This window comes from Pseudorasbora parva, chromosome 16 (genome assembly GCF_024679245.1).
Source record: "Pseudorasbora parva isolate DD20220531a chromosome 16, ASM2467924v1, whole genome shotgun sequence".
Lineage (NCBI taxonomy): Eukaryota > Metazoa > Chordata > Actinopteri > Cypriniformes > Gobionidae > Pseudorasbora > Pseudorasbora parva.
In genome coordinates, this window is record NC_090187.1 from 45,571,052 (window position 1) to 45,588,551 (window position 17,500).

The 17,500-nt window shown below is 43.3% G+C and overlaps 2 protein-coding genes across 3 annotated transcripts in view; both read right to left on the reverse strand.

The window, feature by feature from the left end:
- zgc:123258 (uncharacterized protein LOC641502 homolog) overlaps positions 1 to 10,489 on the reverse strand; it is a 19,127-nt gene extending 8,638 nt beyond the window's left edge. For both annotated transcript variants that reach the window (XM_067419200.1, XM_067419199.1), the window contains exons 1-12: positions 10,258 to 10,489; positions 10,008 to 10,118; positions 8,919 to 9,101; positions 7,993 to 8,082; positions 7,767 to 7,900; positions 7,076 to 7,227; positions 2,828 to 2,924; positions 2,346 to 2,447; positions 1,970 to 2,051; positions 1,269 to 1,343; positions 873 to 926; positions 228 to 278 (exon numbers count right to left, since the gene is read on the reverse strand). In XM_067419200.1, coding sequence (XP_067275301.1) covers positions 228 to 278; positions 873 to 926; positions 1,269 to 1,343; positions 1,970 to 2,051; positions 2,346 to 2,447; positions 2,828 to 2,924; positions 7,076 to 7,227; positions 7,767 to 7,900; positions 7,993 to 8,082; positions 8,919 to 9,101; positions 10,008 to 10,118; positions 10,258 to 10,308 — 1,182 coding nt within the window. In that variant the 5' untranslated portion in view covers positions 10,309 to 10,489. The remainder of the gene's footprint in view (positions 1 to 227; positions 279 to 872; positions 927 to 1,268; positions 1,344 to 1,969; positions 2,052 to 2,345; positions 2,448 to 2,827; positions 2,925 to 7,075; positions 7,228 to 7,766; positions 7,901 to 7,992; positions 8,083 to 8,918; positions 9,102 to 10,007; positions 10,119 to 10,257) is intronic.
- Positions 10,490 to 12,646: 2,157 nt separating this feature from the next.
- The window catches only part of LOC137043105 (CDC42 small effector protein 2-like), a 9,754-nt gene continuing 4,900 nt past the window's right edge, over positions 12,647 to 17,500 (reverse strand). Inside the window, exons 2-5 of the mRNA XM_067419220.1 lie at positions 17,375 to 17,500; positions 16,582 to 16,677; positions 16,090 to 16,168; positions 12,647 to 13,136 (exon numbers count right to left, since the gene is read on the reverse strand). The exon at positions 17,375 to 17,500 is cut by the window's right edge and continues 35 nt beyond it. Of these exons, the coding sequence (XP_067275321.1) occupies positions 16,094 to 16,168; positions 16,582 to 16,677; positions 17,375 to 17,428 (225 nt within the window). The 5' untranslated portion in view covers positions 17,429 to 17,500 and the 3' untranslated portion in view covers positions 12,647 to 13,136; positions 16,090 to 16,093. The remainder of the gene's footprint in view (positions 13,137 to 16,089; positions 16,169 to 16,581; positions 16,678 to 17,374) is intronic.

The following is a 17,500-nucleotide window of genomic DNA, read 5'->3' on the forward strand; positions in this document are numbered from 1 at the left end:
GTGTGTGTGTGTGTGTGTGTGTGTGTGTGATGGGTAGGTTTAGGGGCAGTGTGTGTGTGTGTGTGTGTGTGTGTGTGTGTGTGATGGGTAGGTTTAGGGGCAGCGTAAAGGGATAGTAAATACGGTTTGTACAGTATAATAACCATCACGCCTGTGGTATCCGTATGTCGTGCAACACTATTATGGAACTTATACAAAAATATTTTTAAAAAAGAATAACGTCGTACCTTCTCATAGGAGGACGAAGGGTCGGCCGGAATCACCAGCTTACCATCACCCTAGAACCAGAGGCAGTTAGTGGACCGCACACACACACACACACACACTTACTAACACTCTCACTCTCACACACACACACTCACACACTCTAACACTCACACAATCACTCACACATACACACACTCTAACACACACACACACACTCACTAAAACTCACACACATACACACTCTAACACTCACACAATCACTCACACACTCTAACACTCAAACACTCACACACACACACACACACTCACTAAAACTCACACACATACACACTCTAACACTCACACAATCACTCACACATACACACACTCTAACACTCACACACACACACACTCACTAAAACTCACACACATACACACTCTAACACTCACACAATCACTCACACATACACACACTCTAACACTCACACACACACACACTCACTAAAACTCACACACATACACACTCTAACACTCACACAATCACTCACACATACACACACTCTAACACTCACACACACACACAATCACTCATACATACACATAACTCTCACACACACAAACACACACACACACACACTCTAACACTCACACAATCACTCACACACACACACACACACACACGTCACCTTTCCCCCTGCGCCCGGACCGAGAGCGACCTGCACCATGATGCTTTCTCCATTCTGAAAACACACACACACACACACACACACACACATCACACACATTAAAGTCCCCATGAAATCAAAATGGACCATTTTCTTATGTAATATTGCAGTTTATTCCAAACGCTTTATGGCTGCTCGTCATTATTGTGTTAATAATCTTGAGTCAGAATATCTTCATCTCTTCTCTGATGACGAGGGCGGGGCCACCTGTCACTCACATGAGATCAGCCAATAGCAAACCACAGCCATCCAATCAGATCCCCACAGACACACTCAAGCCCCGCCCACATCTGTTCTTGTTTGTGAAGCGATGGACTCGATATACGGCTCAGAGCAGAAAACAGCAGCGGGACTCACCGGCGTCAGGAACGGTGTGATGAAGACGAAGAACACGTCATAGAGGAGCAGCAGACTCAGCAGAATCACACAGATCTGCAGATCACACACACACACACACACACACGTTTATTTTTGTGAAACGTGGGGACATTCCATATGCGTAATGGTTTTTATACTGTACAAACCGTATTTTCTATCCCCTTACACTGCCCCTAAACCTACCCATCACACACACACACACACACACACACACACACACACACACACACACACACACTGCCCCTAAACCTACTCATCACACACACACACACACACACACACACACACTGCCCCTAAACCTACCCATCTCACACACACACACACACAGCCCCTAAACCTACCCATCACACACACACACACACACTGCCCCTAAACCTACCCATCTCACACACACACACACACAGCCCCTAAACCTACCCATCACACACACACACACACACTGCCCCTAAACCTACCCATCACACACACACACACACACTGCCCCTAAACCTACCCATCTCACACACACACACACACACACACACACACACACACACACACACTGCCCCTAAACCTACCCATCTCACACACACACACACACACACACACACACACACACACACACACACACACACACAGCCCCTAAACCTACCCATCACACACACACACACACACACAGACAGACACACAGACACACACACCTTAAAGTTGGACAGGCTGATGGTTTTCAGGAAGTTCAGGCAGAAGGCGACGCCCAGCAGATCCTGCAGAACCCAGATCCACCTGCAGACACTCACAGGTTACAGCACTGCATATCATCATCACCATCATCATCATCATCACCATCATCATAGAGTAACAGCAGCTAACAGCTCCACACACACACACACACGCAAAATATAAAACATGCATTGAATACAGAACTGAGAGAACTGAGGGAGGGGAAAAAGAAAATCTCTCTACCGATACTGTGTGTGTGTGTGTGTGTGTGTGTGTGTGTGTGAGTGTGTGTGTGTGTGTGTGTGTGTGTGTGTCTGTGTGTGTGAGTGTGTGTGTGTGTGTGTGTGAGTGACTGACCTGTCGTCGTTCCTGTACACGCCCCAGATCACAGACAGTGTGATGCAGACAGCGGCGATCAGCAGAGAACGCACAGACACACTCCTCTCACCACAGGACACGCTGGAGAAAAAACACACACACACAGATTATAAACCTCCAATAACAAAATGGAAACCATGGCAACAGCAGGATGGTGTGGAGTTACAGCTGTACTGGTCCTGTGGCGTGGTTGTGTGTGTGTGTGTGTGTGTGTGTGTGTGTACACTAGTTTCTGAAACGTGATGCGACTTAGATAATGCAATCAATGTCAAACACGAAACACATGTGCAGAGGAATGTGAGCTCAAGTTTATCTGTGCAGCTCATCTCACACACACACACACACTCTCACACACACTCTCTCACTCCTTCATTCACTCACTCCTTCACTCACTCACTCCTTCACTCACTCACGGATGTGAGAGTGTGTGTGTGAGTGTATGTGTGTGTGTGTTGGCTCACCTGAGTGTCCCGCAGCCCAGAGCCGTCATCAGAGAGTCCAGGCAGTTATAGAGCGCTGATGCCGACGCCAGGCAGAAGATGACGATGATCACATAAACTACAGGAGAAAACAAGCATCAGTGGCGCGCACACACACACACACACACACACACACACACACACACACACACTCACATACACACATACTCACACACTCATACACATACACAGACTCACACACACTCATACTCACACACATAAACATACTCATACACATACTCATACTCACACACATACTCATACTCATACTCACACACATACTCATACACACATACTCATACTCACACACATACTCACACACATACACATACTCACACACATACTCATACTCACACACATACTCACACACATACACATACTCACACACATACACATACTCACTCACACACACACACACACACACACACACACACACACACACACACACACACACACACACACACACATACTCACACACATACTCATACTCATACTCACACACATACTCATACACACATACTCATACTCACACACATATTCACTCATACTCTCACTCATATTCACACACATACTCACACACATACTCATACTCACACACATACTCACTCATACTCACTCATACTCATACTCACACACATACTCACTCATACTCACTCATACTCACTCATACTCATACTCACACACATACTCACTCATACTCACTCATACTCATACTCACACACATACTCACTCATACTCATACTCACACACATACTCACTCATACTCATACTCGCACACACTCATACTCGCACACATACTCATACTCGCACACATACTCATACTCGCACACATACTCACTCATACTCACACACATACTCATACTCACACACATACTCACTCATACTCACTCATACTCACACACATACTCACTCATACTCACTCATACTCACACACATACTCATACTCACACACATACTCACTCATACTCACACACATACTCACACACATACTCATACTCACACACATACTCACACATACTCACTCATACTCACTCATACTCACTCATACTCACTCATACTCACTCATACTCACACACATACTCACTCATACTCATACTCGCACACATACTCATACTCGCACTCATACTCATACTCGCACACATACTCATACTCGCACACATACTCATACACATACTCACACACATACTCATACTCACACACATACTCATACTCACACACATACTCATACTCACACACATACTCATACTCGCACACATACTCATACTCATACTCACACACATACTCACTCATACTCACACACATACTCACTCATACTCACTCATACTCACACACATACTCACTCATACTCATACTCGCACACATACTCATACTCGCACACATACTCATACTCGCACACATACTCATACTCATACTCACACACATACTCATACTCACACACATACTCACTCATACTCACACACATACTCATACTCACACACATACTCACTCATGCTCACACACACACTCATACTCATACTCACACACATACTCATACTCATACTCACACACATACTCATACTCACACACATAATCATACTCACACACATACTCACACACATACTCATACTCACACACATACTCATACTCACACACATACTCATACACACATACTCATACTCACACACATATTCACTCATACTCTCACTCATACTCTCACTCATACTCACACACATACTCACACACATACTCATACTCATACTCACACACATACTCATACTCACACACATACTCATACTCACACACATACTCATACTCACACACATACTCACTCATACTCACACACATACTCACTCATACTCACTCACTCACACATAGGGCTGGGCGATATGGCCCAAAAAAAAAATCCCCGATTTTTTCACCAAAAATTCGATTTACGATTTAAAACGATTTTTTTCCCCTCCTACTTAAAATCAGTCTGCAGATGACAAAGAAATTGTTCAAAACAAGTTTTAACTTTATTTTGTTTAGGTAAAATTAAATATTTGCAGCTTGGTAGAAGTGCCACCTGGGGTGCAAAACTTTCAGCATGTGAATAACACCCGACTATTCCACAGTATAAATGGGCACCATATCTTTTGCAATATACAATATACATATCAAAGGTTTATGAATTGATATGCAGATAAAATTAACTTTTATTAACAACAGTAATGTGCAAAAAAAGTATAGGGAAAATTTAAATGTAGCCTAATGCTCTTATTAAATATAGATTAGCATTGTTCTTCAATAGTCTCACACTGAACTGATCGAAAGCTTCAGTGATTATTAAAGGAGCTCTTTACTTTACTGTAATTTAGTCACAATTTGAAGAAAAGTTTAGTTTTTCCTGAGACTGTGACCGTACTTTCCATACATTAGGGAGTTAAAATCGCTAATAAATCAATAAGTGTTCTTCTGCTGGTTATAGTGGTGGGCATTTCATATCTTTTTTAAAATAAAAATGCTACAAAATGGATTACACATTTAAAAAAAATAAACTAAAAAAAACATCCGACTATTTCTTTCACAAGACCCCTTTAAACTTTTAGTTTTACAAAACATCACATTAAAAATAACATTATAATCGGATATCTAGAGCTTTGAAGTGCTGGAAATAAGTGTGAAGCTCTTGAAAACCATTGGAAAGTGCTTGAATTTCAATCTCAAAAGGTTGTACGAATCCTGAGATAAATAATGACAACAACAACATTAAATCCATGTGGTTTTACTACAGTACAATCGTGGTAAATGTTGGTGATTTGTGACTGAAACCCCTGACCTCCGCTCAGCTCTGTTAGAGCTGATATCTGTGGTTTATAACAGAATTGTGCGCCGACCGCTTCCACTAGATCACAGTAGCAATGGTGTGTTGATTTAAACGGTCTCTCACTGGATCACCAGCGCTGTGTATCGTGTCTGTCACGAGATTGGCCCGTGTGAGCTCGCGCTGCGTTCGTGTCAGCGCAGCTTTAAATGAGTATAGCGCGTACCGCGGTTCCGTTCAGACTTCAAACACACTTTGCAGCGGGGTATTGTTAATTGTTCTGTGAAAAACTGAAGCAATTACGAATGACACGGTATGTTGTTAGACGCGATCCTTGTTGTTTGTGTACCTCTGTGGCAAACGCGCGCGGGGAGGGCTGAGCCATTACGGGAGCTCAGAGGGGAGCGTCGGCGGATTTGAAAGAGAAAACCGATTTTCATTCACAAAAATCGTCGTAAACTAAAAACTCGAATTAATTCATAAAATCGATTTATCGCCCAGCCCTACTCACACACATACTCATACTCACACACATACTCACTCATGCTCACACACACTCATACTCACACACATACTCATACTCACACACATACTCACTCATACTCACACACACATACTCACACACATACTCATACTCACACACATACTCACACTCATACTCACACACACACTCATACTCACACACATACACACTCATACTCACACACATACTCATACACACATACTCATACTCACACACATATTCACTCATACTCTCACTCATACTCACACACATACTCATACTCACACACATATTCACTCATACTCTCACTCATACTCACACACATACTCACACACATACTCATACTCATACTCACACACATACTCATACTCACACACATACTCATACTCACACACATACTCATACTCACACACATACTCACTCATACTCACACACATACTCATACTCACTCACTCACTCACACACATACTCACTCATACTCACACATACTCACTCACTCACACACATACTCATACTCACACACATACTCACTCATGCTCACACACACTCATACTCACACACATACTCATACTCACACACATACTCATACTCACACACATACTCATACTCACACACACACACACACACTCATACTCACACACATACTCACTCACACACATACTCACTCATACTCACACACATACTCATACTCACACACATACATACTCATACTCACACTCATATTCACACACATACTCATACTCACACACATACTCATACTCACACACATACTCACACACATACTCATACTCACACACATACTCACACACATACTCATACTCACACACATACTCATACTCATACTCACACACACACACACACACACACACACACACACACACACACAGCCCCTAAACCTACCCATCACACACACACAAACTCACACTCCAAGAGCCGTGAGACTCACCCAGCCACTTGTAGAAGAAGTACATCAGCACCAGCATCACACACATCATGGCCACGAACAGCAGCACCTTCAGCGGAGAATAGAGCGAGAGTTCGCTGCTGTCGGACCGGCCCTCACACTCCTCAGACGCCGGACCCGCCGCCTGCTTCGCCCTGCACGCACACACACACGCGCACACACAGTTGTGTTTTTGTAAATTGTGGGGACTTTCCAAAGGCCTAATGGATTTTAAACTGTACAAACCGTACATTCTATCACCCTACACTGCCGCTAAACCTACCATCTCACACACACACACACACACACACACACACACACACACACACACACACACACTGCCGCTAAACCTACCATCTCACACACACACACACACACACACACACTGCCCCTAAACCTACCATCTCACACACACACACACACACACACAGCCCCTAAACCTACCATCTCACACACACACACACACACTGCCCCTAAACCTACCATCTCACACACACACACACACACACTGCCCCTAAACCTACCCATCACAAGAAACATTCTGCATTTTTACATGTTCAAAAAAACATAATTTAGTATGTTTATAAATCCATTTACATTGTGGTCAATGTAATGTAAAGTACACACACACACACACGGCGCGTCAACACGAGTCACATGACCCGCCGTGACATGAGCCTGTGATGTCACTCACTTCTCTGCTGCGCCGCTCCAGAACCCGCCCATCGTCACCGTGAACACGGCGATCAATAACATGATGATGATGCTGCCGTCAAACGGAGGCACAGGCGGAGCGTATAACCTCACCTCCATCCCCTGAGGAAACACCTGAGACAGAGACACCATCAGCACACACACACACACACACACACACACACTCTCTCCCTCTCTCTCTCTCTCACACACACACACACACTCACGCGCATCGCGTCCAGGATGTCCCGGTATCTCAGCATGGCCACAGGAATCTTCACCTTGCTGTACTCAGAGTCGTTCGCTGACGGCGTCACCTGGACAGATCATGTTAAGACACTGAGAATTCACACTGAGGAGGAGCATTCACACTGAGGAGGAGGAGTCACACTGAGGAGGAGGAGTCACACTGAGGAGGAGGAGTCACACTGAGGAGGAGGAGTCACACAGAGGAGAAGGAGTCACACAGAGGAGAAGGAGTCACACTGAGGAGGAGCATTCACACTGAGGAGGAGGAGTCACACTGAGGAGGAGCATTCACACTGAGGAGGAGGAGTCACACTGAGGAGGAGGAGTCACACAGAGGAGAAGGAGTCACACTGAGGAGGAGCATTCACACTGAGGAGGAGGAGTCACACTGAGGAGGAGCATTCACACTGAGGAGGAGGAGTCACACTGAGGAGGAGCATTCACACTGAGGAGGAGGAGTCACACAGAGAAGAAGGAGTCACACTGAGGAGGAGCATTCACACTGAGGAGGAGGAGTCACACTGAGGAGGAGGAGTCACACTGAGGAGGAGCAGTCACACTAAGGAGGAGGAGTCACACTGAGGAGGAGGAGTCACACTGAGGAGGAGGAGTCACACTGAGGAGGAGGAGTCACACTGAGGAGGAGGAGTCACACTAAGGAGGAGGAGTCACACTAAGGAGGAGGAGTCACACTGAGGAGGAGGAGTCACACTAAGGAGGAGGAGTCACACTAAGGAGGAGGAGTCACACTGAGGAGGAGGAGTCACACTGAGGAGGAGTCACACTGAGGAGGAGGAGTCACACTGAGGAGGAGCATTCACACTAAGGAGGAGGAGTCACACTGAGGAGGAGGAGTCACACTGAGGAGGAGGAGTCACACTGAGGAGGAGGGGTAGGCTCTTACCAGATCAGTAACGCTGGCGATCAGAAGCACAGACGCGCCCAGATCCTGAGCGACCAGAGCTTTCTGACTGACCACACAGTCTCCGCCCATCACGACCACAGCCTTGCCCTTCAGAGAGCCTGGGGTCACTTGACCCGCCGTACACAGATGACTGGACGTCAGGTTGACCAGCGGATACCCCACCTACACACACACACACACACAGAGTCACACACAGACACACACACACAGACACAGAGTCACACACAGACACACACACACACACACACAGTCAATAGATAAATTTAACGTAGATTCACATTAGGCTCTGTTAATAAACTTCCATGATGTCAAATTGATTAGACATGCTTTTTGATGACTCCAGGAAAAACAAACAAAATGTTATTAAAGGTTGATTATGATTTGATTTGTGTAGCTTCATTGTGTGTGTGTGTGTGTGTGTGTGAGAATTATTAAAATTTGACTTTAACCTTAGTGTGTGTGTAGTGTCGCTGTTTGAGCAGAAAAAACATCTGTAAAGTTACGACGCAGTTACGACGTTTACTTCTACAGAAATCTCTCTTTAAGGACTACAACAAACGACTGGATGGGACTACAACGAGTTAGTGACATCACTAACCCTAACATTTACATAACCCCGCCCCCAGGATCATGTCGAGATGATGCAGTTATCAGCGTAATTAAACTGAACTATCCCTGTTCTCTCTTCATCAGCAGATATTCTCTGGCTCATCTCAGCAGTTTAGAGATTATCATGACGGAATATGCTAATCAATAACTGAAGATCGTTAACTCATAAACTCATCAACTATCGCTTCAGAAGCGGCCTGTCTCTTCTTCTGGAGTCCCTCCATCATCGTCCGACTCCGGTTTGATCATGAAAGCCTGATATTTTCTATGTGTGTGTGTGTGTGTGTGTGTGAGGTAATCAGAGCTGCTATAACGAGCACTTGAAGCTCCGCCCTCTTCCTGAAAGGGGGCGGGAGTGCCAGCTCATTTGCATTTAAAGGGACACACACACAAAAAGTGACAGTTGTGACATGCTATAAACATGATCTGTGAGGTATTTAGAGTTTAAATCTCTCTCACCGCTGCGCTCGGACTCTCGGAGATGTTGCTCCAGGATGAGTTGACCAGCAGACAGTATTGTCTGACCGTAGATCCATTAGACACGCGCAAAACCGCCTCCTGACCGTCGATCTGCGACATAAACACACACACACACACACACACACACACACACACACACACACACACACACACACACACACACACACACACTTGCTGATTCACTCGCTAATGGCGCTTCGGGCTCTGAAAGATTCGTGTCTGCGCTTACCTGAGAGCAAAATAACACCAGCAGGACGAATATCAACACTGTCACCGCCATTGCTGTCGCACCCGGCTCGCAGCTCGACAGACAGCGCGTTCCGATGGGTCTGCGCACTCGTATCTAATATAAAATCGCGAAAAAACTCACTTTCTAAGCGTCGCTTCTGTCATGTTGACACAGTGTTTACAGCGGCGAATGCTTTCACTTCCACTTCCGCGTTCGGCCGCTCGATCACATGACTGACGCGTCACGCTCAACGTCAGCAAATCAACAACAGAAATAAAAGCGCACCTTTTAGCGTGTTGACCTAATTACAATATTTACATTCAAAAGCGGAACAAACTGTTTGTTTTACACTTCATAGATGTTGTTCCCACACTGCAGAAAATGCTCTTCTTACTCAGTATTTTTGTCTTGTTTCTAGTCAAAATATCTAACAATTCTCACATTAAGAAACATTTAATAGACAAGTACAAATTATTGTCTTGTTTTGGGGAAAATAACTCAAAATGAAGAGAGTTTTTGCTTAATATAAGATAAATAATCTGCCAATGGGGTGAGAAAAATAATCTTAATTCAAACAGAAAACAAGATTATTAACTCTTTAATGTTTTTGAGCTGGAGTTGTAACTGTGTGTCATCCATTTCTGTCTGTATTTATCTCAATACAGGATTTTAAAATGGAAAAATAAATAAAATAAATAACATTACTACTACTACTAGTACGAATAATAATAATGAATAAATATAGCTGCGAGCAGTAATGATCGGGGTTCAAGCCTATAATCACGTGTAAAAATATATTGTGATTCATTTAGTGAGCATGAACCGCTTCGATAGATCATAGATGGAAAAGACCATTACAGCCGATATAGGCAATCTACTAAAGAAAACACGTGTTTTAAAGGTTTTTAAATCATGTGTGTTCATACATGCGTGTCAAATTTTGGTATATATCTCATTTCGTTTCGCAGTTGTAGACACTTGTATTTAGGAGAGCATTAAAATGACCCATGGAGGACTTTCTTTGTTGATGTTTTTTGCCACTTCCTATTAAAATTTTGATATTTGGGCATTATTGCTCGGCTATTGACCTGTTTTGTGAATTTCCTGCTTGGGTTTCGTCTGGATCGGAGATATTCACAAACGTTTTTTTTAAATCGTTGCACAAACCATAAGGCGAAACCTGTTTGCTATCGTCTGACTCAGCAAAGATTAGGGAGTCTAAGAAGGTGAGAATCACTAGCCCGAATCTTCTCAGACTCCCTCAAGGCATCGAGCTGATGACGCATACCGAGTTTTTGTGTAATAGATGCTCAAAATTCATTGGCCATGTTTTTTGAGATACACCAGTGTCCTCACAGACTATCGTGGCACTGTGGACAAAGACAGTGCGTGCCAATATTCAAGTAAACCAGACTAACAGTTGGGCGGTTATAGCCATTTTCATGTTAGTAAAAGTGGCCCCGGTCACACTGGACATTTTGGTGGCTCTTAGTGACCATGAATCAAAATGGCAGTTTTTTTTGATGATTATTGATTTGCACTGGTTTGGTTATGATCATGCCAAACACCTAGGAGTATTTGGCAAAGGTTAGTTAAAAAAAAATAACAGAAAAATGACCTGGAAATGTCCAGCGGTTTAGGAGCCATTTGGTACTTTTGAGCGCTGTAGCGCCCCCGTCAGGCCGATTGGGACGAGATTTGGTGTCGATGTGGACGGTGTGAGTACTACCATCCCTCAAAGTTACGAGTCTCTACGACTAACGGTTTGGTCTGCCCGCTCATATTTACAGGAGAATACTGATCCCTGGAAGGTATTATTTAGCTCTTCTTTAGTATTTTTGTCTTGTTTCCAGTCCAGATATCTAAACATTCTTAAATTAAGATGCATTTACTAGACAAACAAAAGTAATTGTCTTGTTTTGGGGGAAAATAACTCAAAATGAAGAGAGTTTTTGCTTAAAATAAGATCATTAATCTTGTTTTCTTTTTGAATTAAGATTATTTTTCTCACCCCATTGGCAGATTATTTATCTTATTTTAAGCAAAAACTCTCTTCATTTTGAGTTATTTTTCCCCAAAACAAGACAATAATTTATACTTGTCTAGTAAATGTTTCTTAATGTAAGAATTTTTAGATATTTAGACTAGAAACGAGACACTAATACTGAGTAAGAAGAGCATTTTCTGCAGTAGTCCGAGCGCTCTTGAACCCCTAATAGAAAACACACACATATAAGAACAAGACGTTATGCTAAAAAGTTAAAAACATTTATTTATTCATAAGAGCTCAAGGTATCTTATATTCCTCGTGTTTGCTTTATTAACGGATGCTGCTTTGAGTGTTTATGAACGCCTCATAAAGTGAACAGATTTCAGAACAAACACAAAGTCTTACAAGGTTTGTAATTTTATTCAGGCATCAGAATGAAAATGAACACGATTTGTACAAAAATACTTTCCTATCAAGGCGCCCTGTAAGAACATTGCACAAATATTACAGTCGGATGCACGGTTCAAGTTTACATTTAAAAGATAAAAACAGAGACAGAATATTCCGTTATCCAGGTAACATTGGAAAGGTACAAAACGTAACAAAAAGCGTCTGTTGCAGACCTAATAACAGCGTTCGGTGTGTGTGTGTGTGTGTGTGTGTGGATTTGTGTGGCCCAGCCACCTTTAAACCATGACATAAATACAGATCCATGGGAAATCTACACAGAATATTGATCCTCACACTAACAATCACGTCTCTGATCAATCGCAGGTCTTTTGTACAGGACAATTAAAGCAGTAAAAGAGGAGCAGTGCTTTCATTACAAAATATCTACAGCCGCACGGACGCCAGCGGTGCTCCAGTGTCTTCAGAAGGAGGTCAGCAGCTGTAACACACACACACACACACACACACACACACACACACACACACACACACGTCATCAGACATGGGTCGACACAAACAGATGTAACATCATTACCACTGAGCACGATATACTCGTAAAAAATAAAAGTTGCCGGCCACCGCCAGGCTTTTTTACCATTTTCACCTAAATGTAACAGCCCATAGAATATTTGTTGTGTGTCGAGCGAGCGGTACCGGCGCCGTCTGTGGAAGCCTTCGCTACAGAGGCTCGGTAAAGTACAATTAACCCGAGGAATCGCACGCCGAACCTGCATCTCATTTATATCAGGAGTGCAGAATAACCGATCTGGAAGCTAATGAACATTAATAAGATGAAATATCAAGAAGAATCTAAAGCCTTTGCGTTGTATGTGTGATCATGCTCTAAGCCGCATGTGTTCGGCTCTCAGTGGAGCAGTGTGTGCATATATGGACAGATATAGCTTTAGCTGCCGGTGACAGCGCGGATGGTCATGCTAACCCAGCGCGCGCCGCTCTGCGCTTCAGATGCGCGGTCGAGACCAAACCTCAAACCCCGTCGCCTTCACCCCGATCTAGAAATACACACCTCTGTCACAGCGCGTGTTCTGGTGGTTCATGTGCTCTCATCACGTCGGCGCCTAACAGCGAGCATATTTGGACAAATATTTAATAAGTTTATCACATGCTAAATATCTAGATTTCATCAAGAATAACATTTTGTCATGACCCTTTAATGATGATCACGTTATATTTCATTTGCATATGATTACATACGATCGCTTGTTTCTTCTTCACGTGTGTTTTCATCAGGAGATTCTTTACTCGTTCAGAAGATGTGCAATAGCGCCCCCTAGCGTCCGACACGAATAACGGAAAATTCTGTGGTTGGCGGGGAAAGAGTTAATTTAACTCTCATGTCACTTTCGTTCACGTTTCGAAATCTGAGAGCTTCATTATCCGTTTCAGACCAATGTTACTGATCACGTGTTCTTCTACATCACGTGGATGGCCGTGTGTGTGCAACAATCGAGCATCTGTGGGATGAGCTGAACAAATCCGATCCACCTCGCAACTTACAGGACTTAAAAGATCTGCTGCTAACATACTGGTGCCGGATACCACAGCACACCTAGTGGAGTACATCAGAGACGGGTCAACACAATAATAGGTCATAATGTTATGCCTGATTGGTGTATATGTAATATATTTTAACGCACTCTAAACCTCTCTAATGTGGTTTATTTGTAATTGTTTTAGGGTGCGTTCACACTTGTAGTTCGGTTCGTTCGGTTAGTTTGGTCCGGACCAAAAAACAAAAACAAAACATAATAGTCCTGGTCCGCTCAGCGTTCACACGGGCATCTTTAACAGCGGACCTAAAGTTACCAAACCAAAGGCTCAGGGAGACGCTCACAACCTGATCGGTCGGCTTATATGACGTGGGAGCTCGTTTACCGAACATTCAGAACAACGCTGTGTGCGGATTTCATATCATTTAATGCGTGTACACATGGCATTATTTACCCGCTGAGAACTCATGAAGAGCTCATAAAATGTTCAAAACATTTAAAACAGCAGCAGGATTTCCTCCGTTATGCAGAACAGAGACGGCCGTTCTGTCGTCTGCACCTGCTAATAATGGGCAACACAGGTCCTCTGATGAGAAGAGCCAGGTCTGCTTTTTGTGTGTTTTTTCTAGCATTTTCGAAACATGCTCGTCTGACCAAATATTGATGAGGCTCTTCCTCGTTGCTCCACGTTTGCCCTCTAACGTTAAAGTTACTCATTTTGGATACACCGATCTTTCCGCGTCGTCACATCAGCTGACTATGCGTCGCATCTCGTGATATCACGTCCGGTCTTTGGTCCGTCTACATGTCTTTGGTCCGTGTTGCGTTCATATATCAGTCGAACCGCACCAGAGCTCGTTTGGAAGCGGACCGAGACCCATCTTTTTAGCGGTCTCGGTCCGCTGGTTTGGTTCGGATGGCAGCGTTCACATGTGTTCAGATGAACCGCACTAACCGAGCAATCGCACCAGGGTTCGCTTTAATCGAACCAAACATGACAAGTGTGAACGCTCCCTTAAGGTTGAAAAATGAACCCAGCATTAGTTAGAGCGGCAGATTTACTAAGAGTCCAAATGAGCTTAAAAATGAACATTAAATTAAACAAAATGCAAATATATGAAAATAAAACATACGAAGAGCTGAGAGTTCCAGCACTTCCCTTTCTCTTCTTCCCGTTTCGGCTCCCGATAGACACCGTCAGAAGATCCTTTCTACCACAACTTCACTTTAATCTCTCGGGTTATTGTGTTTCATTTCAAACAATATATGATCTGAGCGGAGGCAAACCAGGAGAGAAGAATACAGTTCACACTGCAAAGCATGCTCTCTTACTCAGTCCAAATATCTAAATATCCTTAAATCAAGATGATTTACTACATCAGTGAAGCGACAGGAGATATTTGTTCTTGTTTTGTTGAAAATAAAATCTAAATGAAGAGAGTTTTTGCTTAAAACAGGCAAAATGATCTGCCAATGGGGTGAGAAAAATAATCTTATTTCTGTTTGGGACGGAAACAAGAAACAAGATTATTTTTACATTTACTAGAATTACTAATTATAAGAACATTTATATTATTAATATCATTGGGTGCATTTTTAAGTAAAATAATCTAGTTTTCTGTTTGAATTAAGATTATTTTTCTCCCCCCATTGGCAGATTATTGATCTTATTTTAAAAACTCTCTTCATTTTGAGTTATTTTCCCCAAAACAAGACAATAAATCTTCTTGTCTAGTAAATGTTTCTTAATGTAAGAATTGTTAGATGTTTAGAGTAGAAACAAGACACCAATACTGAGTAAGAAGAGCATTTTGTGCAGTGTGTGAACAACATCTACCAAATGCGGGCAGAAATGCTCCCGAGTGATGTAGAGCTGGTCACCTGACTATCCCTGAACACCCTCCGCTGTGCCGTTCCCGTATCCGCCTTTGGATTTCATCTGCGATTGCACCGAGTCCACCTGACACACAGACAGACACATCATTGGTCAGATCATTCCTCCACAAGACATGTATTGGCTAGAGGACATGACTGGCCCTTATGTTGCGGTGTTTAACAGTCATTAGGATATTTAGATCATGTTCCATGTGAATGGCCAACCGTAAATATATCAGAAATGCATTATTAGTTGTAATATGCATTGCTTCGGACTTTAAAAGAGTACGGAGATGTTTGTGCCGCCTCAGATTTTCAGATATTGTGCTAGTAAACCACACACTAATGCAGAGATTATCTTTATTCAGCTCCTCCACACATCTCAGTTTCACAACATTGACCCTAATGGCTGGCTTTGTGGTGCAGGGTCAGATGTGTGCTTGATAAGCAGTCCGTGTTTATGGCGTGTGTGTGTGTGTGTGTGTGTGGTTCTCTCACCGCTGGCAGACCCATGTCTCCTGAGCCCACGTGTGTCATATGAACGAAGTTTGTGGGTTCTCCGATCATGGAGCGATCTATCCTCCGCCTCCGCTTCTGCGATTACAGAGCAGACAAACACACAACCTCATTACTGGAGTAAAAGTACTGCTGGTCAAATATTACTCCATTACGAGTGAAAGTTGTAAAGACAGATTTTTACTTAAGTACAGAAGTATTTGATTTCTAAAGTACTTCAGTATCAGTAGTAAATGTCCTTCTTTATGTCGCCGCATTATTGTATTATAGTTGTCTAAATGCACATTATGCCATCATGGTTTAAGCCAGTCAGTGACGCTCCATCTGACACACTAGCAGACGACTAACTTAAACTCATTTAAATACTTGTAGAAAAGTTACAAAGCTGCTGTCACTTTAAGGCCGAATGCACGGATCCAATACACTGATACACATCTGATATTCTCACACTGTTCACCTTCACTGAAGACAGAATCAACTTTGTTTATGTGAATCCTCCACTAAATGAGCATTTGGACATCCGTCTTCTTCCATTTTGCTCTAAACTATAAATCAGTGTTTAATAAATGCTGTGAAATCATTGAACTTCACGAGACTCTACAAGAGTGATTCCTGAAAGGCTTTCTGCAAAAACCCAAACACCTTCTGGTTGAACTAACCCTTTAATGAGTGTAGCGTGTGTATGGCGTGTGTGTAGCGTGTGTATGGCGTGTGTGTAGCGTGTGTATGGCGTGTGTAGCGTGTTTAGCGTGTGTGTAGTGTGTGAGTGACTCACAGGTTGCGGTTGCTCAGCGACGCAGCAGCTGAAACACACCCAGAACTCGGTCATGCTCTTCTGCTTCCTCTTCCTGAGCTTACTCTGCCTTTGAGCTCTCACAGCGCTGCCGGAAACTGACTTCAG